Source organism: Varroa jacobsoni, unplaced genomic scaffold (genome assembly GCF_002532875.2).
Source record: "Varroa jacobsoni isolate VJ856 unplaced genomic scaffold, vjacob_1.0 scaffold_925, whole genome shotgun sequence".
NCBI lineage: Eukaryota > Metazoa > Arthropoda > Arachnida > Mesostigmata > Varroidae > Varroa > Varroa jacobsoni.
The window spans coordinates 88,616-114,307 of record NW_019213827.1 but is presented as its reverse complement, the minus strand read 5'-3'; the positions used below and the strand labels follow the sequence as shown (position 1 = coordinate 114,307).

Genomic DNA, 25,692 nt, shown 5'->3' with positions numbered 1-25,692 from the left:
CCGCAACAGAACTACTCCTTGTTTCGATATCTACAAGATTTTCGTAATGGTGATTCATTTAGCTTTTATAAAGGGATACAAAAGACACTTGTCGCATTTTTTCGCCCAGAGACCACAGGGGTTCTACAGTAATGCGATGATGGTCCTATCAGAAAATGGCAGAAGGTCATCGATCAAAATGGCGTATATTTAGCTAGTTAATATCACTTCAGAAGCCAAGGATACTTGCGTTAATGTTGGTTAAAAAGAAATCGATACTTTGTCGACCTTAAAAGTGTAGCAGAGATACAGCGAGCAATATAAATTGTCTAGCAGAGCAATTAAGCCACATAGTTTTATAAGGGTGTGATCGTATTAGCGTGATCCGGACACCAGGCCCAAGCGGTTAAGGCAAGCGGCAAGGCATTTAATGAATGCGGTATTCTGTCCTTTTAAAGGCTGTATTACTGAAAGCGTTAGAGGATTCTAAATGTCCCCAGTTAATCAGCCTACTGATCCAGTCAGCGGCATCTTGCCGTCCACTGATTTCGAGTTAGCGCTGACTGCCGGTATGACCGAACTCCTGTGCTTTGAATGGAGCCAGCCAGGAACACCTAGCGCCGTCAACAGCATTGCCCTACGAGACTATGAGGAAAGCTGAATCGGCGTTGTTAAATGACCTGGAAGGTCAAGAACAGACCTAAAAGGGCTGGCTGCTGACAATGTTATCCTTTCTACCAATGGGCAAATCAGCAGTAGCTTATGCTAACAAAAGGGGTCAGAAGCGAAAAATGAAGTGTTGAGGACTGGCAAGTCTGCCGTCATAGTATTAGTTGACAATCACATCGAAAGGCTCTGTATTTGTTGTTTAGACTAGAAACCAAACATTTCAGGGTTAAGCCGTCGCTGGGCATTCCATCAAACGTATGACGCTAATGCGAACGGCAGTGTGTCCACATTCTGATACATGACATTTAATCAGATTAGTAGTACTACTGTGAGCTGTGAGGGCGTGAAAGGAGAGAAAGGTGTTGTTATAACGACTTTGAACCAAATGGGGGGAGAAAAGGGCCGTTTAACTATCACAAATAGCTTCGTTTTTGTAGTTTCATTTAACTGCAGAGCCATTTCAATTTCGGGTATATGAATTGACGCAATGGTGCTCCATTTATTTTTCTATGTGTATGCAACAAAGGAATAGGTCATGTTATAGATGGCGACGCTTATTCGATTCGGATATTTCATTGCTGACAACAAACTTTCTATTTCAAATGTACCCGCTAAAATCTCTGGATTACTTGCGATTCGATCACAGGCAGAATGTCTCGACCCGCATCCAAATAGACATATTTCCAACAAGATATATTAGCATTCAAATGGGTTTTGAATAAGGTTGGGTTTGAAGATAAAGAGCATTCCTTCCGCTAGCGACTTTTTGTTTTGTAGTAATGCTAGTTTGTCGAGAACGACACATATTAATATTAGGCCCGCCTTCAGTCGTTTTCTTCTTAACGGGAAACGGAAGAGTAGCGATTCTCCTTCGTGGTCGAACGCCCCAGTTCGTGCCTTTACCAACCTTTTTTGCCATATATATATATATATATATATATATATATATGTATACATAACTATTGACTGTGCACTGGCTTCCTTCGAAAGGCCATTTCGCAGGATGCCGCGCTCTGCCGGTCATGTCAGCTTGAATTTAGGCCTGCCATTCATCCATGAAGACCGGTCCTGAGATTGTATATGAGTTGGATAGAAAACAGCAGGCCATAGGGTTTTCTTCCACGCCTGTTTTAGAGCAACCTACAACAATAACATTTAAATTCTATGTACGTATGTATGTATACATATAACACTTTCGCGAACGTAAGAAATACGCCTTGACTCTATCATTGTTCTACCTATGTATATACACTGTGTGTAACTATGAAACAATTTGAGATCATTTCGAAAAACCGGCTATGAAGACGTTTACGTAGTTCGGCACTGTTATGCACTGACCTGTTGTTTCAGTCCGCAATGATGCTAAAATCTGCGTGACTGTTAAACGCATGAATTCCGCTCCTGCTACATGGAGTATGCTATAGAAAAAGAAAAAATAAAAGGGGTAGAAGGTAAACTGTTAGACCAGACAACAGTTCACAATTTTTGTGTTTTCTCCAGGGAGGAAGGTCACGCGACTCTATTGGTTGTAGTAAAAAAACAACAAGTGATTGACCGCGCCTCAGCGAATATTCCCGATCGTATTCTCTAGTTACTATTTAGGTTTACTACTATATACTTTTTACGTATGTGCTGATATACCACATAGCTCGTTATTTGTCGTGAAATATCTTACCTTTTTTTTTCTCTGTCTTTCTGTGTACTGACCCTCTCGCTGCATCGACTAAAATCGATTCCAGGCGATTCGATGGACCCCCAGTCGATCGAGGCTGGCGGAGCTGGAGCAGGCGATGGAGGCAATCTCACGAGCTATGAAAGGAATCTCTACCTATACCACGAGGAATGCCCAGATCGTCCCAGGGTAGCTACACTGCTCAGCAGTTTGGCCGACTATGACGCCGTCATTCCCGCTAATCCCGGAGAAGATCCACCTCCTGCTGCCAAGGTAAGTAGCACCGATGACGGCGACGATGACGAAACAAAGACTACACAATCATGACAACAAAGCCTACCACGAATGTGCTACCAGAATTAGCCCCGTTTACCTACTAAGAAATTGAACGACATAGCCCTAACTGATTCGGTTCGAAATTTGTGTGTACCTAAACAAGCCCATGTGCACTTCATTTTAAATTGACAGTTTCTAGGGGCAAAATTATGAACATATCGGCTGATTGACCGGGTACGGGGATATTTCTAGGAAATACATGAAAAATCGACTGTGACAATTAGCAAGGTAGACTACGACGTAATAGTATTAATAGCTGCGCAGAGATCAAAAAGCGGATAATAGTTTTGTCGAACCCTTAATGCATATTTACGTTCAGGGATAGAACAAATTCGCCCAGACGCTGAAATAGTTAGATAACTTGCATTTATTGGCAACCGCGATGATATAAACTAAGTTCATAGAGAGAACACATGTTCCGCTAATGTATGACTTAGGACGCACGTGATGCATTGTTATATATACTAAGCTATGAAAAAGACCTATTTACTACTGTATATCTGATTTTCTAGACGGCTATAGAAGAGGCCGATTTCGTTCATTAAAAAAAACTTGGCTGATAAACACTACAACACTTTCCCACATTTCTGCAACGTTGTTAGACCTTAGCATGCAATTCTTGTTACAATGGAGCCTATTACGGTTATCTACATGTACATAGACTTTATACGGTGTATGACGTTACTGTATGTACAATTATATTGTATTTTTTCGTCCCTGTTGTTACTATATCGGCGTATATGTTTAGCTTAGAGTGTCCTAAAACGGCTTTACGAAAATGGTCCACTTGCTGGAGAAACCCTATATATACACCGGTTAATTTTGCCAGTACTTATTCACTGTTCCTTACAAATTCTGGCGTTGCTTCATGCCGATCCAAAATTATCACAATGGCATCTGTTATCATAAAGTAAGTTTTCATGGGCAGTTCTTCGCTGTGAAGGGGTCGACCGTCAACTGCGGGCAACAGCAAACAGACGGAAGGAAACGGGTTAGAACGAAAACTCGAAACAGACCAAGTGCTACATGCAGACGTTAAGGTCCGCGGCTGTAGCAGCAGCAGCAGCAGCACCAAGCGGTATTGGAAACGCAAAACATTTCGAGTTTTTTTCTGTAGTAAAGTTTCTTACAGGCAGAGTTCAGAAGCGGCCTCGCAAAAAAAGACAGCATTACAGGGCAAACAGGGATAAAAGCGCACATATATCTGTGTAAAAATCTGTAAAGGTTGGTTTAAACAGATCTGAAGCTCGATCCCAGTTATGGACATCGTAGTTAGACAACGCTAATATCTAATTTAGTTAGCAGAGTAGCTAAGTAGCAGGACCACGGATATGTATATACAAATGCATAAACCTTACGTAAGTGTGAGACAAATTTATATTTTGCCTAATAATGTTTCGATCATACAAATAATGATTTGGTAGATACCATAGGGTACTTCTGAATGGAAATGCCTATGAGAAAGGTTTAACAGACATTGATCAGTTCGTGTTTGTATAGAAATCCATAGCCGCTATTCTCTATCTCTATATGTGAAGACTGAAGGTACCAGAATCCCCCGTTTTGATTTCAGACTTGCTAACAACGGCAAGCCACGCTTTGATCATTTATTGAAAATAGAGGTCAATTTAACTAGATGTGAGAATGGTCTTTAAAAAGGTACTACCGTTTTGTATGCGACATGTTGCGCTGCGACCTATATTGAAAAGAGCATTTAAGTAACAACGACATTGAACAAAGTTAAGGGTATAGAATTTGTCCTGACAGAGAGGCCGAGCGAAACAGATTGGTTCTATGCCTTGGGCCTAAAGTAATTCTCAGAAGCGATGCCTATTACCGGGCTTACTAGACGCCAGACGTGAACGTTACCGTCTATTTTCTCGGTTTGACGATTGTTGTGCGAGACATTGTTGGAAGTCGTGTCGTTGAGCATTCGAGAGGTGAACTAACTAGCCAGGATTGGAGGTAGCTGACGCTTGTTGAATCAATTAGGTAACTGTGACTCCCTTTGCTGTCAAAGACTGCGAGCTAATGCTTGTTTTACTTAAAAAGCCTAACCCATCATGGGCCTTGAATTTGACGCCTTAAAGTAGCTTTAAATCCTGTCACTTGTCTTCCCTTCAACAAAAAGGAACGGCAACAATAATGTTGTTATCGATACTTCTTGGTTTGCAGCTTGATGCAAACGTCGCGAAACTCACGTTGTTACCGTTTCCCAAGGCAACTCGCTTAGGTTTAGCGCCTCCTCTAAGGCCTACGTCCTCTTTTTTTTTAGAGAACTCGGAAAATTCAGTTTCTCTTGCAGCTACTACTATCCTCGCACAAAGCAGCCGTCAGCAGCGACAGCGACTTCAGAGGATAGCCGGTTCAATTTATAGCACATCGAATGTCTGAGACAAAATTTCCAGACGGATCAGTCGTTTTTTGGCTTGCTCTGATATTCTGTTCCCCTTAGTTTGGTACCTTAAGCCGAACCCACTTACTAGTTTTCGTTGTTGAGATGTGTACCATCCCTCCGCTCCTTTTTAGTCTCTCCCGCAAACTGCGTTGGCGTAACTTTCTGTTATCATTCCTGGCATCGCTACGTCAGGCACGCGTGCCTTTCTTTTTGGTTCCACAACAACTTCGTGAATTACTAGTAGTACGGGATGCTCTTGCAAGAAAGGAAGAAGCAAAAGAGCAGCTGCGGACGGATAATGAGTCGAGAGTTGGATTCAGGGGGTTTCCACGATAGGCCGCCAGGGTGGGTCGGAGACTACCTGCAAAGCTGGTCGCGTGCTGCTTTAATGCCCCAACAATAGCCACGTTAGATACCGGGCTTGACCCGTCGGTCAAAATGGACCCGGCAGAGAACAATAACGACCTACAATTACCTTACCTGGCCAGCTAGTAAATGCGAATGAGAAATTGTGATAGGAAAACGCATTGTCACTCAATTTGCACAGAGTTCACAGTCTATGGTCGTCGACCATTTACGGGGTAGGGCGCGCGAGATGGAACGGCTCCAAAGATCCCTGAAATATCGTCGGGATGGGTTGGATAGGCGCAGTGTGATACCGTGGGATCACACGAGGGCGACGGGAGGTGAAGGCAATCGTTGCCACAACAGGGGAGGCTGCAGTAGTACTGCTGATCTATTTTGAACGCTCGTTAAGAACAATACATATAATGTTGCTGTTCTGAACGCCGCCAGCACGTGCCAAACGAGCTCGCACGGAACAGTAATCGGCCTCTCTGGCATCATACAGAAGAACGCCAATGGAAAACGGACAATTTATTTGTGACAACTAATTTGCCAGCGCTTGTTCTGATAAAAGCTCAAGGGGATCGATATTTGGAAGGGAACTGAGGGCGGCAGCAAGTTAGGAACTGATGCGGTTGATTCGTGTACTGTGACCCTGCCTAGTATGCATAGCCTTCTTTTTCCTCGACAGTCTTATGGCCCTCGACTGTGGCAAGCTATTACAAAGAAAATTCAGATATAGAATCCACACAATCGTATTGGATACAATTGAGAACAACTAACAGTAGTTTATACCCAATGGGAACGACAGAATCTCACAGTAGCAGCGTAAAATAATTTCGTAGGTACTGTAGTGTGAGGCTATTGTACGCCACGTAAATGTCGAGACGTATGCTTACTTTTATATACAGCTCACGTCGTTTAAAGTTTTCTCTTCTATAAATCAGTATATTCGTAAAAGATTTATATTAATACGGCTATACATCTTGTAAGCAAAAACGTTTTTTCTATATAAAGGATAATTTAATTATATAGAAAGCATTTTAAGAGTCAGATCACTATATAACTTCCTGGGATTCCGAGGATATATATATATATATGTATAGTTGTCATTGATTACAGTTGAATACATGTATGTGCGTTTCTCAGACGAGGTTTCAAAGCTTTGTAGAGTATTCGGTCGCAACAACGTTCCTAAAAAGATTAAACAGTTATGAACGCCCGCTGCCCTTGATAGCCCGCAGCTGCCCCAGACAAGTTAATTCAACAGCTTTTGTTCGTCTATTAGGGCAAAAATAAACTAGGTGGTTTCAACATGACCATGATGTAATAGTTTCTCAGCACAACTAGGATGCTCGGAGTGTTTTCGACCATCTGAAGTGACATAGTTGATAACCGAAATCACACGATCAGCTTGAATATATGAATCAAAACAGGCTTAATCGACCCTGCTGTTTTCGATGTAAGCCGCACTTGGAGCGAGACGATGAGGTCGTACCTTGTCGTCCGTCTGATAGTCACACTATGCACCGTGCCACTCACTCATCGGTAAAACCCTTGACGAATTAGACGAGGGAACTCTTTAGTCCAAATTTATTCGGAACTGCCACCAGCGTTGCCCTGTCCATTATTCAACGCCATTCTCGGGCTGGCGATACAGACCGGTACGTCCCAGGCGGATTTTTCGTTAATGATAGTTGCGCAAACTGTCTCTATAGAACACCACACGTGTTCTATCTGTAATAAATTCACCAGTGATTTGCGTTTTTTTCTGCTTCTTCGGTATGTTTTTGATAATTTCATAACAATTCTTCACATTCATCCTTCAGGGAAGGCATACTCTATGCGACTGAAAAAACTTCGGTAACATTTCTTCTGTAGTATTCGACTTCTTCAGATTTCATACTTGAGGTAATAACTGCACCGATCATGAGCTGTTGTTTTCAATGTTTGGCATTCTACCGATGCCTGACTGTTAATATCTTTTGGCGCGCTAATTAACTCGGTACAAATTAAGTATCACATTCCGTCTTCGTTCTCTCGTCTACCCCCATTTAAGTAAAAAGAAAACAAACTGAGCAAGAGTAGAGTCCTTCCCGGTAGCTAAGCGGTTCTATCTGCGATCAACAGGCCTAGCAGGTAGTACGCGTGCATAGTTACTAATTAAGTATTGAAGGTGAGCTATGTACGATGTAGGTACGTAGCAAGTGGGCGAAGAGCAATAACCGTGTGCATGATGCACGAGAGTAGGAGCACAAATGGCTTCGAGATGACTGGTGGTGCACTTCTAACTGGTCGGTTTATGCCCCTTAAAGCGCAACGCGCTCACCTCAAACAGTCAGAGTTAGTCTTCAACTATAATAGGATGCTCCACAGAAAACATTTAGTGCAGGCTGAGACCAAATTGATCCCTCCAGCCTATCAGACAGGGTCGGATACATAAGTAAGGATTCATCCAAATCAACTGCGTCGCTGACCGAACTGAGCAGAGCGAGTTCTGATGACGCTACGTACGTAAGTTACATGTTGCAATCGTAATAGATAACAAGGGCGAGCATTAGAAGCATCATATCACGATAAGAACGCCTGACACCTAATGTTCTACAGTAGGATAAGTAGCAGTTTTGATAATGTGATTATTAATCTTAGCTGGTAATTGTGTGTCAGACGTTATCTGCAGCATTTGTGTGATAGTAAGTTTGCTTGTGAACGTTTGTTCATCAGTATCGTTCGGGAAGTTGGGTGGATACATTTCAGCGCGAACTCTATGGAACAACTATTTTTATCGGCGGGAGCTGCGAAATTTCATAAATATGAACATGACAATTTTAATAATACATCTGCGACTATTGTAGAGTGCGTACTGCAACATGTCCTGCCAGAGACCACTCTCTACTCATAATCCGGTCACGTTTCGGACATATTGCGATCAAACAATATGCTTGTCACAAATAACACGTAAACAATGGGAACTGCTTAATCTTCTATTGATGACCTTCCTACGTTCAACATTGTTTAATGTAGCATAAACAATAACGAGACGAAAAACTCATCCAAAAACGCGGTACTAAATGGCAGGATGAAACAGGCGGCCAATGCAACAGGGTGGCGGTCAGCTCAATGGAACGACGTACGGGACGACGCTGAGAGACACGAAAAATGTCCATACATTTTGAAACGGGAGGATAACAACGGTAACAACGACATTAGCAAAGACCTGTCATACTTTGCCGCCTTTTTCCGGCCTCCTTTCTGACAATTGCCTTTCACATGCTGCGGCCCTTCGTGCGCTCCCTCCTACCTATTTTTTTCGTTGGACGGACCTGCAACAAAAGGTTTAGCTGTGCATTGCACAACAAAGCACTTACTGCCATGATTAACGGGCTCGCTGGCTGGCCGTTACTGCCGTCGCTCAGATAGGCTGCCAGCAGCGCAGTCATAGACGTATCGGTTCATGACAATGGGATTCGTTTGTTCTGCTCACACCACTTCTGGCACAACGATGTCTTTGTTTAATAAGCAAATGAGACCTATACGAGAAAGGCCCAATGATGAAATGCCACACGGTCTAATCTCGATAATGTTCCTGTTTTTGCCACAGCAGCCATGTGGTCGATAGGCCTCTATTGTCAGTCGCTTGTTTGATCCTTTTTTTTGGGTATTGCCAACTGCTATACACAGAGGATCGTTTAATCCTAACGGATTATTTTTCTAGTCGACGAGCTGTATCTGTCTGTCCTTTTCTCGCTGTTATTACGGTTTATACCCATCAATTTTCAACATCATTATCAGACTGATGGTGCTCGTATTTGCACAGATACGATTTGCGAAACGTTAATCTGACCTGATCTTATTGTATGCCGCATAGAGGGGACGCTACTGGTTACGGTTTAGCTACTAGAGCCAACTAAGGTTCACAACGATACGGTGTGCCCAGGACGAATTGTTTATTTTTGTAGAATGTATAATATACAATAATCGCTACTGCTTTTCCTTTTACTGCACTGTCCCCGTATCGACCAACGTGATAAATCAAACTTCTACGCAAATCACGAAAGGTACGATGCCAATGGTCATCTGGCAAAGGAGCAACAACACACTAACGCGTGCTAGACGAAATATCTACATGATCATATCAGTCGAATGTGGGGCTCGCCCAAAAATTTAATCGCACTGCTAATCTTGTGGACACGTTGTGATCTGGGTTGGAACCCGGGCATAGACTGAGAGACTTCGTTCCGTGCTGCTAGCCAGCCTTCTGGTAGCTGGTGGACGTCTAGCAGCGATACCGGACGAAAAACTCAAAACACAGACAATTTAATGGCATCATAGCTGTTTACACAGCGGAATAACAGAAAGAGGAAATCGTTAACGCATTTGGCATGAGCGATTCCGGTTCGAATCGAATTGACCCCGCTTTCATAATAGTTTTTGCCGTTCCCATTGAATCTGAATCGTGGTAGCTAAATGTCTGAGCTGAACAATATCTGTAGATACAGATTATAATTTAATTCTATTGTGTTCGATTCCCTGCCGCTCCATATTAAATAGACACTAAAAAGAGACTAAAAAGCGCATAAGCGCACGGTTGAAGCACGTGTGGCAATAGAAATACTAATGGTTACTTTTTTTTTTTTTTTTTTTTTTTTTTTAGCGAAAAGCAATGTTTTGTATCTGGACGTATTAAAAAACGAATACTGAATACTTTTAATATTTTACAGGGGTAGCGTCACAGAACGAACTGGTTGCTTACACAAATGTTTATATATATTGTTTTCTTTATTTGTACGTTCCTATAACCTTTTTGGGTGCGTATTATCCATCACAGCTGATCGTCTCATTTAGCTCACCACTACATTATAAATGTCGAGAATATTACATCATTTTTTCTTTATAAATACGTAGTTACTGTTCCGCATTCACACACAATGATAATGCATACGTATGGAGAGAGTCAACTGATAATTTAGAATCCCATCATAGACCATTTGCGCGAGACACGGAATCGTAGTCCGCCATGCGGCTGCGGACTACGACGGTACTGCTGAAAGTAGAGCTCGTATCACATTATGTCAAAAAACCATAAAATATCTCTACCGCTGAGCTTACGAACTAGTTGAAAATACATAGACAACATGAGGTTTTTTCATTCATTCATGGACAACATCATGCTCCACTCTAGTGGTCCTGCAAATGGGTTTCCCTTTCGCATACTAATTCTTTAGCCATAGGGCTGGTGGCAGATGACAGACGGCGTGATCAAGACGTCTCATTAGGGCTAGCTCGATCTCCTATACTTCCTAAGATCGTGAGACTGGAAGCAGGCAATAACACGGATGTTAGATTGCTAGTAAATAAAGTATCAAAACAATCCAGCCAACAGTGGCGATGTAACTGTTCATACTTTGTCTGTCTACAAGCAGTAAAAACAAAATGTCGTTTTTACTGCGTGTAAGTGTTAGGGGATGTCAGTGATCTGGTTAGGGCACTATGTGAGCGGTTAATCCCGATGGAAGCTAATGAGGATGACAGTCAGCAAGCAGACAGGCGAGTGACGTCGACGAAGCAGAAAGACATTCCGGCTTGGCGAAGCGAACGAAATTATTAGTTAGGACGGAGAGAGAAAAAAAAAACAGGCCCTGCCTCTCCCCCTTCCCCCGGCCGCAGTCTGACCTTGACTAGGTCTAATTTGGCAGTGGAAGTGGTGGCAACTGGTGGTAGAGTTGGATTGATGTCTGCAACACGGACAGCCAGGCACGAGCGACAAAATAAGCATAACGCGTTTAGACGTTAGAGGTAGCCATATTCAACTGAAGTTAGCTCATAGCAACTTATTATCTAGCGGAATTACAGAAGAAAGGATAAAATCTTGTTATACACTGCCTGAAACGAATAACAGCTACATAAAATCTGCTACGGGATCTTTACGAGCTAAGAAATTTACATTGTATTATCATGATATAATGAAATATAATCTAGTAGAACGCGGTCACGATGTGCGTATTCGTGTTACCAACCTTTGTTGGTCTAATGCATCGCTAATACTTCCTTGTCTAGAAAATTTTTGTGCGTGTTTATTCTGTATTATTATATTATTCTATACTGTAGCGGCTCAGAAAATGTATTATAGATCGCTATTAGCTCGAAAGCCACTGCGATCGAGTAGGCTTAGGTGCTACCCTCTGGTTTGTCTCCTATTAACGCAAACTATTAAGGCCTAGTGCCTTCATAATCCGATAGCAATAGCAGCGACCAAGTCCACGTCAGGTTAAACTTGCCGAAGCGGCCAAACCATAAAGACCGGCTAATTATCCGTATACCTATGACAAGTGTAGTTAAATAAAGAACCAAATTAATTTTCCATCGACCCGATTTCTGCTCGACTATAAAAAACCGGGCAAAACGACTGCGGAAGTCACCGGCCAAATCGCCGATAAAGGCAGGCCACTTTCGTTGGCAATATTGACAGTGGTGTCAGGTCGTATTGTCTAATGTAAGGGGCGCAAAGGTATCAGCCATAAAGGACCGGAAGTCCTGGAAATGGACTTGATGGAACGGTATCGATTGGGTAGATAGTGCGCATATCTTCGCATTGCGCATTGGTATGATAACCCTGAAAAGACATGAGATACGCAGCCATGCTAATTTAAATTTCAGCGTTAGCAAAAGGCCGATTGCCACAAATGGAATACAAGGAAAATGTATACCAGGAAAAACTGATAATAGGAATTGTTGATATAAAGAAAACAAGGATTGGTTTAATAACTGCTTGCGTACTATATCGAGTTGTTGAAAAGCCTAGGGAGGATCCAGCAAAACCTGCTCGACCTGTGCCCTTTACCGGAGCAGTCTGATACTATACCGAAGAAATCATTCCGAGAAAAGTGTAGGGGAAAAAAATGAACGCCGTATAGCGGCTGTATACTCCATCAGTTTCAGGATTTGTCAACGTCATTGCCACAATCTTGCCCGTATACAAAATCAGTATTTTTATTTTTATTCACTGAGGTATAGCCTATGGCATAGCGGCACAGATTGGCGTGCGTATATTTACCACTTCAGTGTCGTAGTAGTTACTACTTGTAAATAAATCTCTCCTTGCAATACTCAGCTATGAATACTGATTGTCTGCTGTTGACGACCTCAGTGACCCAAGGGGCTTCTTCGGTATTTCCATCCTAATTCCAGAAAAGAATACAGACACATATATTACACACAGAGAAAGAGTAACGAACTGGTTAAGGGTAGCTGGCCACCTTGTGTATTATTGAGAATCTGCGTTAGTTTTCAGAGACTTACCGGACCTGAAAAGACTCGTAGATTTTAAAGGCCAATGGAGTAAAAAACTATCCTCCAGAGTTAGTTGAGCAATTTTACAAAAAAAAAAAAAAGAAAGAAATAATTGGGGAGAAGCATACATATAACATAGCGATACGGACTTAACCCAGTTTAAATGAGCATATTTCAATTATGTGGTCTCTAGATCTGCGACACGCATAATTGTAATATCTAAACTTTGTTACGATCGAAAAAAGCAATATGTTATCTATACATACCGGTTCCGTCTTAAGTATTATATACCAAATATATAGTATAATAAATATATAATGTATAAATACATATATATAATTATATACCAAATGGTACCAATATGAAATTTGAATTCTTGCAATGTTTAGCTGATCGGTGTCGTATTGTAGATTTCACAGATATCAAGTTCGCATACGGTACACGAGTTATCATGATAAGCACTTATTATTCTCAGGTCGTAAATCTGCTAAAGTATAATTTCCACTAATAATTCGTTTTTCAGACGTACAGCTATTTTTTTTTTTTGTTGTTCCCAAATGTTTCGATGTTTTTAGAAATATGCATTTTTTTTTGGACAAAAAAAAAAAAAATCATTTTTATGTGACTTCTTTCGATGTGATATTGTGACGAGTGCGCGCGTTCGCCTCACCTCGGTATTTTGCTTGCCCCCTTTGACCTTCTCTTGCAGCTGTTAACAGCTGCTGCCTCCGATGACACCTGGGTCTCGCAAGCTATTTGCCATGCGATTTCGTCAAGGCGGTAAGGTAGTCGGGTTGTACTGTCGGCGTAAACGGTTTGCCCTCTACCTGTTCTTGAAACGTGTGCGAGACGGATAATATTTCCGAAACTAGACATGGCCAACAAACGAGCCAAGGCAAGCGGCTGGCGACGAAGGCTCGCTAATTCTAAGGTTTTGAGGTGACCGAGAACAGTGATGTCTTCGAAGGAATTCGTTCGACCTTGCTTGTTCGATGGTATTTCGAGCCGGCCACGATTTTTACCGAGAGGTTATAGATGCGCCGCTGGCTAGAACAACTCGCCTATAAACGATGACGCAACAACTAAATGACAAACAGCTCTTCGCGAACATCAATTAAAGCAGGATTTCATTATTCATATTAACGAAGATCATCAATGCCTCTATTTCCACTTATCGCTGTTATTGTCTATGAGAACTAGATTTGTTAATGCCATGTTGCTCACCTCATCAAGATTGAAGGAAGTGTCGCCACAATTCAAAAGTAATTGGAAATAATGGAAAGTTTCCACTGAAGGAATAAGGGCGAAGAAATAGAATGGTGTCGAATGGAAAACATAGCGATCCCGATAGAATCAGCGAACGTATTCTAGCGTTAGCCGATACTTACACATACAACTAAGACCCGAGATTTGCCCGAAAGGGAAAGAATCAATACTACGAAAGATCCTAAAGGGCCTTATAGAAGTGCGGAACAGTAACTGACGGTACAGTGTGCTCACTCGAGGACAATGCACCCCTATGTAAGCTAGGCCTAATCCTCTGTGATTCCTATTACTTGCAGGCATTCGAAAGGCGATATGTAACGTAACGTATCCTATTATGATACTGTGATTTTTTTCGAACAAGCCGTTGATAACGGCATTCGTGATTTATGACGGCGTTTGACGACGCTGAAGAAGACTTTATGAATATAGACTCGAACTAAATCAGTTTGTTCAAGTGCTCTGAGTACAAGGCGCTGTATAACTCAGTAAGGTATTTATCATCTGCGTCATTGTATACCCGAGGATAGTTGCCGATGGAAAAAGTGAAGGTCTTCCTTAAAGATTACTTTAGTCTTGCATTTTTTTAGCATGTTCTTATTGAATTTGTGCGTCCTTATAAAAGAAGCTGTAAGGCGAAATAATGAACATACTTGTACAATGGCTATTTATAGTTTTCCTTCTGTGACGCGCCCGTTCTCAACCGTAATAGTCATCCTGCCGGGGACTGTTCGAAGCTTTTCGTATTAGCATATGATACACCGCTGGCTCAACAGTACAACAGGGATTCTCCGCTTTGTATACAAACCCTTACTTTTTATTTGTGTTTATAGGTTTAATATTACTAAGTACTATTATATTAGTTATAAGGTACCATTTATAACAATATAAGAAATTAGCTAATATATATATGTATTAAATTGAAAATCTTACATTAAATGAAGATTGTTATGGCCAACAGTGTATTGCAAGTCTCCAGAATATATATATATATATATATAAATTGTAAATGTTCAATTAACGGACAGATCAGTAGTAGTCAAGCACATACGAATTTTAGCAATTATTCAACTCTGTAAATTATCATTTACATCGTCACCGCCACCTCTAACATGACTACCCCTTAGGTGGATGGACATCACAGCGGCGACCGTTCGTGGCCAGTGTTGCCGATCCGCATTGGTGGGATCCCAAAACGTCTGACGTGTCTATCGTAAGCAGCATATATAGAGCTATCTGGTATTTCTTTTGGCTAGGTCAACTACGCGTAGACGGCCAGACAACAAAGCTAGCAGTATTCAATAGTCGCAAACAGTGAGCATGTCGTAGGCAATACGAGAGGCTTCACACCTTCATGACTCTCACTTCATGTTTTCCCTGAACAAATTAATCCGAAAAATAGACAAGCCTTAGCGGACCGAATACGTATTAAGTGTCTGGTCATAGTACTAACAGGATCGTATCGTGCCGATCGTACATCGCTCGTACATAATGATACATATAACGCTAAAATAGTAATAATAAAAATAGTAATGAACATTATTTTAATTTGTTGAAGGGCTAAGCTTACACTGGCAACCAGACATAATTACTAATCTACTCCATCGTGTCCTACATCGCGTAGATTTAACAGAATGATACACGCTCAGAGAATCGTGTTGGCAATACAAAGTTTCGCTGTGGAATCTGGTAGTAGCATTGATAGCGGGGGTAGGGTTATTGATATAAATCACCATTCGACTCTTGGCAGGACACAAATCTACATAGAATTATCAGAGGACATTGTCCACACTCGTGCCATGTCCTCTGTTTCTATGTGTTGTCCTCCTGCAGCCAAAGCTGTTTCTAATTTTTACTGTAAATAATAATTATATAATAATAATAATCTAATTGCACCATCTGAAGCCAGCAATAGCAACAACATCGATCGGTGTAAACAAGGATTGCTAAATCTGCATCGGCTTACTATGCTAATTCACTAAATTGTGACACCACCCTAGCTTATATGTATCAGTAAAAGGTGCCCTTACAGTCAAAATTTATAGCACCGCTTAATATTTAAACGTGTGCTACTCATATCGACGTAATAACGTAAAACAGTGACCGAGAACAACTTGATGTCACGCAAAACCGTGTGTTGTCACTTAAGTGTTAAATATTATTAGTTGCTACTACTGGTTTTCGACTATAGACGGGTATCATTTTATTTCATCGAGAAACTTATTAGTAACTAGACAACGGTGACGGCTTTAAAAGCGTAGCGCAGACGCGATGCTCAGAGTGGCTTTGTTAACCGGGGTCCACCCTATATGTCCGTACCGAAATGTATCTACGAAAACTATATCGTTGATCACTGCAATAAACAACCCCTCTTCCCTTCGGAGCCCAAACGTACCCCTATTAGCTATAAATACACTTGTCTGATAACATTACTGCTTTTACAGCAAACGACAAGTACAACAACTTTCACAGACTGGTCACGGTGCAGACTCGGTTACGGTGCAGAGCGTAGGGGAGTTGTATGGATGTCGCTGTTGTAGTCCTATGCTACATGCCAGACCAGTGGACATGTGACCAGTAGCGGAAATCGACAATGCCTAGGGGAAGCACAGGAAAATCGATGCAGAAGTTTCTAGCACTCATGAAAGAACCATTGGGAGAATAGAAATTGTCTGCCATACGAAATCCATTTGACGTTCGTTCCTGGATCTCCTTGTAACGTTACAGCTGGAAAAAGCGCGTTTGGTGCCCACATATGGTCATGAATATGTTAAGTGTAATGAGCCACCACCAGCCATGACACCTGATTTATAGACTAATGAGAAAAGAAGATACATTTATTTCATAATGAAAGTCTACAAAGAAAAAGCACAAATCTAGACTGAATCATAAAGCACAATAGATGTATGTACTAACTAATGCAGTCCCAAGCGGCAACCCCTGATACTACGAAATAGCTGCACCGCCCAGGCTAGGAAATCAATTAACACAATTACCTTTACAGGATTGGCAAGGCCCCGTCGAAGATTTGCGTCCATTGTGACGTGAGGGGCAGCTCACACCTTATTGGTCTGTCAGCACTGGACCGTCTAGTAAAATCTTGAGACCAAAAACACAGCAAGAACGTGGGAACAAAGGGCATCAGATATTGCAACCCGACTCACCATTCGATCTATCCAACTACCTCCCACTCTCCTTTCACAAGTGGTTGTTCGATGTAGCATACTTGTGTATCGAAAGGCATATGCCAGCTTAAAGTTCCTTGAGTATCGTACTGCGCTGAAATTCTAAGCAGCTGCCCGCTTCGGGGGGACATTCGGGTAAATTGGTTAGGGCTGTGATTGTTCAATCGTTCCTTTAATTTGTGTGATCTTTCATAGACTTGTACCCAGAACGCAAGCACATAGATCACCTATAGGTCTCTGACCACTACGGGAGTGACAACACCAGTGGGCAAAGATCAACGACAACGAACAGATTCAGATGTCGCATCCAAAACGGAATAGCTGCAATACATGCCGGGCGCCAAGAGTTCAATAGGGAATCATTGGCTTGCTATGGTATTGAATTTTCCAGCATGTTTTAATAGAATTTATTAGCTTTAAGGCCTTCAGCTATTTCTCTACGCTAGAAATACACTATGACAACACATTGTCTGCCGAGTTTTTTCTCGCTGCGGTCTTCTACATTGCACGATTGCTTCTGTTGACGGTGATGACCTGCTACCCCGAAAGATTAATGAAAACCTTTTTAAAGCATATTGATAAGAACTAGTTAGCGAAATCATATGTATTAGCATATACTTAGCCAATTTTAAAAACAGATACTAAATTTTTCAAAGTCATGGCTTACCAACGGAGTCTATCAACAACTGGTAAATTACTTTGTCGTCATGTAGCACCTAACTGATGTATAATAGTTAATTTCATTATCTTAGCATATCTGTCGGTCAAAACTAACAAAACCCTGTCTGAACATTAACACTGCCGACGCAATACGGAAAACGTACGAGCCCTGACATCGGGGCTTTTTTGCGATAAGACACCCTGAAAGCTAATGTGTTGTAACAACAAGAATCCCAATTTACAAGATGAATCGTTACCAACTGCTTGCTTAGGTAAACAATGTGCACGCTGTACACCTTCAAATAATTTCTGTACAACCTGTGGTATATAAAAATGCTTAAATAAAGTCCCAATAACGATGTAGGCAATACTTTTAACATAGGAAAAGCTCGAAGACAGCCATGTTAAATGGCATAATGCAATAAAAGAGCTAGAGGGCGTTGGCTATCGACGTGAAGTTAACGGCTGCAGGAACACAGCGGGGCAAGCCATCTAGGTTTTTCCAGACTCTCCGCCAACCGTCGCCAAACAAAATTCCGTCGTCAGCTTCATAACGACATATCAGCAGAACGCCATATAGTCCTAAGGTTCAAAATTCCCTAGATTCAGCTTCGTAACGATCTGCTTGCCGAATATATGTATACGCAAGTAGTTATCACCTTCTCTCTGTCTTGATGCTGATAACTATAAATAGGCTAGAATGATACGAACCAAGAATTTTCCATGGCCGCATTCGACGTCGCTGGGAAAGACCATACTATGGTTTATCATAACTCGATTATAAACCAAACTAGAATATTAAAATGCTTATTTGTTGCTGTGTGTGTCTATATGCCTGTGGACCAGAAATCTATTCCCGTTTTCCCAAGCCCACTCTTTCTCGTTCTTGCATCATCCGCCCTCATTTATACACACAGTCTTCTCCGTTCTCCAAAGCATGATCTGCTTTTAACATGAGCAGTCGGTGCGCCGCGAACTCCTGTTATTGTCGTTTGCGTTTGTTCGCAGTTGCTGTGGATTGGAATAAATCGTTTTCGAAGTGTGTAAAGAACTTCGGAATAACTTGGGAGTATTAAAGGCGGTCGGCACAGACTGGGGCATTTACAGTGACCTTTTCACCTTGGCTGTGAAATAAGCTTCCTACGTTCGCTGCCCAACCGTACCTCTGCAGTCATAGTCAGTCGCGTCTCCAAAGCGCGCCCGCACCTTTGTAGGATATTCAGCTCCCGTGCCAAGCTTTTCTCGTCTCTTACAGCTTACCTTTCGCTCTCTTTTTTCTTGGGAGGGAAGTCGCGTCCGTGTTTTTATACACGTACAAAGCATAGGTACCGTTCCGCCGATTTAAAGGTAAACATGTCGCGTATATGTGATCAACTCGCATTGAACATACAAGTAATATTTTTACTTTTAACCCGAAAAACTTTTCGCCTAGCTCCTTCGTTCGGCCTGGCAGTCCTCAGAAAAGATCCGAAATCGAAGGGACGATGACCTTTTTTCTGGTCGTTTCTCTTCACCGCGCTCATTATAACGAATTCCGAAGCGTAATACTTCTTGCGCTTTTCGTGGCCCTTCAATCGAACAATTTTAAACCAAATTTGTTTTTGACTTGCTTTTGTGATTTTCCTCTGACTGGGCCTTTACTACGCACTCCAACGAATCTTATCTCCAAGAAGCGGATTACGAAATGATAGGAAAATTCTACTTTTTCATGTATAGGATTTGTCAGTCATCTTTAGGTTTCTACTATCTCCCGGTGCATAACATCATAAGGCGGTCGAACCGCAAGAAAAAGCTAAAAAAAAAATGTAGGCGATTTAAGGACTTTTCGTATCATTCGCTAGCCATAGGGAAACGTTCCGCTTTCTAAAAACGACTGAGGTACGTCTTCACTGAACGATAATTTGCTTTACTAAGCACCATCCCTCTGATATACGATAAAGTGTCTTCGTAGCTCCGTAACTTCAGAGGCCATTATTACCAGGTGCAATAGTCTTGCGCTGGAGGAGGTCAGCCGTCTGTTACAATGCCTACCTTGTTTTTTTCGGACGAAGATTCAAGTTAGTAGTAAATATTGTACTACTACCACCAGTTTACTTAATCTCGTCTGTCGTGTAGTAGTGGTATCAAGACAAATTCGTATTATAATGCCAGTCGTTTATGCAAAATGCCAAGTCAGAGGTTTGACTAATACTACAAATGTCCTATGAGATACTTATATTGTATCTTCGTATTCAAGTTAAATCGTGTTGATGGGCTTCTAGCTGTAAATATTCGTATCATGATAGAATTCTTATGTGTGACTCCTGATTGCTTTTAATCTTTTTTCTTATTGCAGAAGGCGAACCTTGGGACGATCGCGGGCGTATATTTCCCCTGCATCCAGAACATCTTCGGTGTGATTTTCTTCATTCGGCTTGTGTGGATTGTGGGAACTGCCGGAGTACCTGTTGCCTTCGTCGTTGTCTTCCTTTGTTGTTCAGTCGTACGTAGACTCTCGAATAAATTTATTTTGTTTGAATTGTAGTAATTGTTCGACACCGTTACGATCATACGATTTGTTTTCTAGCAGAAATGCCTCAACAGCGACTTTCAGTCAGGCAGGCGCTCGTTATGTATAAAAGACTAGATTGAAAATTTCCATTATAATTACTCTAATTATCATTGCCGGTCACTGTTTCATTATTCCCTATAGACATTGTAAGACCCGCGTCGATTACTACTGATAATACCACCTATTGTCTATTGCAATGACAATACCACATTACGCACGTGATCGCGATAACGTACAATAATTGGCAGCCGAAAATTTTCGGTAGTGCGGTTACGAACACCTCATAGTGCTATCGACCAGATGCGGAAAGGTTAGGTAGCAGAAAAATGCTTGAAAGCATGACAGATTTCGTGTTGTTTGAGTGCTGTCGCCCCCTAGCCGTAATAACGCGTTGTCGTTAAATAGAAACGCTTTAAGCGTAAACCTTTTAAATGGCTAATAACATGTTCCCCGATTTTCGTGAGATGTCGCCTTCGGCAAGGACCTCTCAACAGTGTCATCTTCAGCCATTCATCTAAGTTCCCTATACAATCTTATAGTAGACTATAGTTTATAGACTGCTTGTTTCGTCACATTTACACTGCACGGTTCTACAATAGTTCTGTGCTCTCCTTCAATTTTCTTGGCTAACTCTTTCAGCTAATCGAGAAACAACAACAACAACAACTTAAGGATAAGTTTCAACTCGGTGAAGTAATCCACTAGGTTTTAAGCTACTCTGCTCTAATGTCAAGAATCTGTTATTAGGTCTCTTCGAGAGGGCAATGCAGTTACATATCTGTTAGTGCAGAATGTAGCCAGTGTTTGTGGAGCCACAAAAGTTGCATTCAAAGCTTTTTTCAGGGTAAAATTAAACATTCGCAGCCGGTCGTAGTTATTAAAACGATTGTAACTCGAGGCAAATGGCCGGGTGCTGATCCTGGACTTACAGACAGTAAAAGACAAAGCGGAACTAACATGACTAGGGCTTAGCTCAAATTTAACCTATTTTCGCGGCTCTTGTATGAGAAGTCTAGAATCTGTCCTTATTGGAAGCAGTGATGGTCCAATCAACCAACAAGACATTTTAGGTAACATCTGAAAACTCCGAATAGATCTGGGGGAATGTCATAGTCGAGACCAGATGGCTCACACGCACTGGGAAATTTAAGAAAGGCGTTACAACTATACTGTGTTCTATTGCATGATTAGAAAGGACATTTGTAGTGACTAATAGTATAGATACAATTGACAAGCCGAAACGGAAAGCATAAAAACAAGTGAAAATGATCATTATATGGGAGCCTTAGTTCGACAATTTACAAACGGACAATCGCGTACTACAGGCTTTTAAGCCTTAGCAGTAAACAAAATATTGATTGTCCTTAATGAAACTTACTTCATAAAGGGCGAAAGCAAAGCAAGTGGCTGCCCGAGACGTACGCAGCAGGATGACAGATATTACGGAAGCGGTGAAGCTGAAGAGACAGCGAGGGGTAACAAAGGTTATTCTTGACATTGCATAAAAGGCAAGCATTACTGCTTGGAAATCTTCGCAATTAGAAAAATATAATGAAATCTTTCTAATAAATATATATATATATATATATATATATATATATATATATATATATATATATATATTTGTTCGTTTGAGAAACGCAAAGAATTTAACGGCAGCTAGAACAACATAGCTAGTATGACCGTAAAGCCTAACTAGTAACCGCTTATCATTGCACCTTGCGGAAATTTCGAATTTTTATAAACGATTTAACTTAAAAGTAACGTTTAGGGTGTCACGCGACAAATCAAAACAAAATATCGCCGGTGAGAACAGTCTGATGAACTCGGATAACTGAAATATGGCTCAGGCGGTTTGCGAAGAAGGCCAATAGCAAGGGGTACTCGTACGTAATAATCAGTAAAAAGAAATAGGCGGTTGCAGTTAAGGCGGAAGTGAAACATGAAAAGTAGACACATGTGAAAATATTCAACAATGTTTTTACAATACCGCTCCATAGGTAGGCTACTATTGACCGTTTGAGCTAGTTATTCCAGATTTGCTTCATTTCGAGCGATTTATATAACAATTTAAAACTGCAGCCGCCTAAAGCGATCTCAGAACTAAGGGATACAGCTTCTAAGTTACCTAAATGCAAGAGCAGTACTTTGATATAGGAGGACGCAATACGGTTTGACATCTGTATTAGGTTGGGTGTTCATGATTCGTCGATTGTTTCTCCTCATTCCACGCAACTATTATTGAAAAACACCCTAATTTTTTTTCTTCGAATTTGATAATGTAGCCTTCAGGAATAATACGGTCTCAGAAAATAGAAAATTGTGTTTCATATACGTTACAATAACTAGAAATTTCGATCACCGTTAATACACATTCAAATATAAACTACATTCTATGAAATGAACACGCACACCTTCGAACCATAGCAACAAATGGGTAATGATGACAAATTGGGCATCTTAGCGTTCATCTCGTCATGGTCTCATGAAATATACGCACAATGGATACCGCCGTTCATTTTCTGTATAAGCATAGCTTTAACTTGCTCTAAAATTTTTCTACCTTTCTCTTTTCTTTCGCATATGGGTTGAAACTTCCACGATTGGCTTCATAAAACTGTTAAACTGTTTCAGTTCAAGGACCCAGACAGAGTCTGTCGTTAAAGAGTTATGCGTTCTTATTGATTGTGATACTCAGGATCTTCATCCTGAACACATATTGCAACAACGATAAAGCTCACTGTAGACTGGCGAATGTACCTATAGCCGACCGGAGTGGAAAATACACTTATTGCAGTTATATAGTATACATGTTTCATTAAGAAAATAACTATATATAACTATAACTAGTAGTAATAGAAGTGTTTAAAGCAATGAAGCAGCACCAACCAGCTTAGTGCGGTGGCTCCCGAGGTTCTTCTGAACCCGGGACAATCTAATACGATACATTGGCTTAATTTGATGATTAGAAAAAACCTTGATATTCTTATTCTTAATAATAATGAAGCAAGGTGTGGGGTCGTTCAAACCGACGTGCGGGCTTTATCCAGCGCCGTCATTTGTCTGTTCTGATTAGTTGACATCAAACTCAGCTTAGTGCTCGGAAACAGTGCTCGATTATGCAGGAGTAGTTACTATGCTCGACCGATTCCGTTTTCCCACTGCTATATTCAGGCAGATAGATGCAAAACATTTCATATAAGACCTCAAGTAAACGGATGAACAAGCCTGCCTGATAATTTAGAACTCAATCATACAACCTTTAATCTTAGTTTTTCTGCTTTCCTAGCGAGCTGCTGTACTAAAGTGTTGCTATATGTTCGAGCTTCCGAAACGCATCGTGGCTAATCCGACGAACCCTATGGGAGTCCAACTAAAATTTACCTCTAGTATTCCTCATTCTCTGACTTGGTAGAACAAAGCAACATGACGCAGCTAGCTCCGCAGGAATGTCTTGTTACAGCCAAATCAGTCAGTGCTGCCAAACAGAAAAGGGCATTCTAGTCGAAAGCGTGTCGGAAAGAAGTCGATCCCGCAAGAGTTGTGTTAGGATTTTGACGCCGGCGTCATTGTCTCTATAGGTAACCTTATGTATTCTCAGCCACCCTCAAATTACAGTCGATACAAATGTTTACAGGTGTGTCGTGGGATGCCAAGCGTGACCTGAGGTAACCCATTGTAAATACAAATTAGCTTGTCCTTCACGCAAGAGAATATTATGCTAGAAAAACAACGGGACGGATCATTCGTTACGTGTTTTTTGAGACTTTTAACAACGATAACTTGAGTCTTCAACTAATTCGGCTCGTATTGAAATAGATATGAAAAATTCTATGAAACAGCGATGGCAGACGCTGCCAGTTGAAATTAGGAGAAATACGGGTCCAGATATAGTTGCCATTAACGTATCTGTAACAAAAAGCCAATTCACAAAGAGGATGAGATCGTTCCTTATCAGCCGAGTAAGTGCTGATAGTTTGCTTTTGCTATATAGCCTTATTCTGTTAAGATGTTCATGTGTGAATGTGTATGTCTAGATAATGTTGGACATGACCTGATTCAGAGAGTTCTGTTGGCCTTCTGAGCGTACGGTCTGGAAGCAGTACTCAAAGTTAAGTAATTTGTGCCTGTCGTTGTTGTGTCTGTGGGTCGGATGCACCAACTCGGCAAAGTGTGACTTGATGGCAGCATCTGTCAGTTATTTAGATGATAGATGACACGTGTGTCCTTGCGTTTATCTATTGGAAGCAGTAATCACGGTATTGGCAAGCATTCGATATCAGTTTGGCTCGGAACAATTTCCATATATGGATACCCTTTCGATCAGAGATATAAAGTACTTATCAGTTTCCGCACCTTCGTAAAGTTGTTTTTTGCTTTCTGGGATACTTCCACCATTGCTGTAGTATAATTGGGGAGACTACATGCTTACGCAAGTACAAGCTACATGTTGTCATGCTCGGTATATATAGCACTGAATCTTCCGTTGATGCTATTGCATTATTCGGCATATCGAGCTGTTTAGCACCAAATACTTTGTCAACGTACTTATGTATTTTAGATTATCATAGTCCTATGCGAAAGTAACCTCACGTTCTATTATATCGGATATTCCTGCTGCGCATAATAGCACTTCCCCTGATCTTGTTTAACATCAAAGTAGATGGACGCGACTCGGTGGTGGCAAAAAAAGTCGCCAGAGGTGGCAAATATGGATAGCCAAGCGTATTTTCGGACTGAATCCTGTCGATTTAAGTATAGAGTCGCGCGGCGGTGGCGTGACGCTAGGGAACGAAGGCACGGTTTCAGCCTGATGGTAGTAGAGCATCACTGGGACAGATACATTTTACGTGCTCAAAACCCGATATGGATGTGTGACTTCTTTTCCGCGAATCATGGATGCCAATTTTAAGGTAATATTGATTCACGTTATTGTTATGATTTTCATTGACCGATTCCAACGTTCAGCTCCAACTATGCGTGCAAGCGAAACAGAATATAGCTAATGAAGACTAACATAGCTCACTTTTGGGTCTGAAAATTGATTTGGGGCGCTGTTGAATCAAGGGGAGGTTTCTAAGAATGGTGCTACGAAAAAAAACAAAAGCAGACAACTTGAAAACTTACTTTCGTGGGGATCTTCTTAACGTGTGCGAAAATGTGAATAAAGAGTCGACCATTCATTCATATATTGCATGTTGGCTGTCCATCACGGCACACCCCTGAGCGTAAAAGCGTAGGGGTGTGCCATGATGGAATGATGATGAAATGATCATACATAAAATAAACACCCAATCGGAAGCCTGGCCAATATAATATTATGTGCCATAAGGGCGACGATGAT

At 41.3% G+C, this 25,692-nt stretch overlaps 1 protein-coding gene and 3 long non-coding RNA genes across 5 annotated transcripts in view; 1 reads left to right on the top strand and 3 right to left on the bottom strand.

Annotated features, from left to right (window-relative positions):
* Positions 1 to 25,692, top strand: part of kcc (solute carrier family 12 member kcc) — a 229,155-nt gene that overhangs the window by 119,265 nt on the left and 84,198 nt on the right. For both annotated transcript variants that reach the window (XM_022841387.2, XM_022841390.2), the window contains 2 exons: positions 2,388 to 2,593; positions 20,133 to 20,279. In XM_022841387.2, coding sequence (XP_022697122.1) covers positions 2,388 to 2,593; positions 20,133 to 20,279 — 353 coding nt within the window. The remainder of the gene's footprint in view (positions 1 to 2,387; positions 2,594 to 20,132; positions 20,280 to 25,692) is intronic.
* Positions 1,120 to 2,400, bottom strand: LOC111265045 (uncharacterized). Its single transcript, XR_002683241.2, has 3 exons — positions 2,324 to 2,400; positions 1,987 to 2,066; positions 1,120 to 1,788 (listed from the first exon to the last, which is right to left on the bottom strand). It is a non-coding gene; the product is annotated as an uncharacterized LOC111265045 (long non-coding RNA).
* LOC147752866 (uncharacterized) lies at positions 2,467 to 8,923 on the bottom strand. The gene is made up of 3 exons (XR_015312902.1): positions 8,768 to 8,923; positions 3,507 to 3,613; positions 2,467 to 2,582 (listed from the first exon to the last, which is right to left on the bottom strand). It is a non-coding gene; the product is annotated as an uncharacterized LOC147752866 (long non-coding RNA).
* On the bottom strand, positions 10,025 to 14,046 carry LOC111265046 (uncharacterized). Its single transcript, XR_002683242.2, has 4 exons — positions 13,914 to 14,046; positions 13,360 to 13,750; positions 12,454 to 12,577; positions 10,025 to 10,713 (listed from the first exon to the last, which is right to left on the bottom strand). It is a non-coding gene; the product is annotated as an uncharacterized LOC111265046 (long non-coding RNA).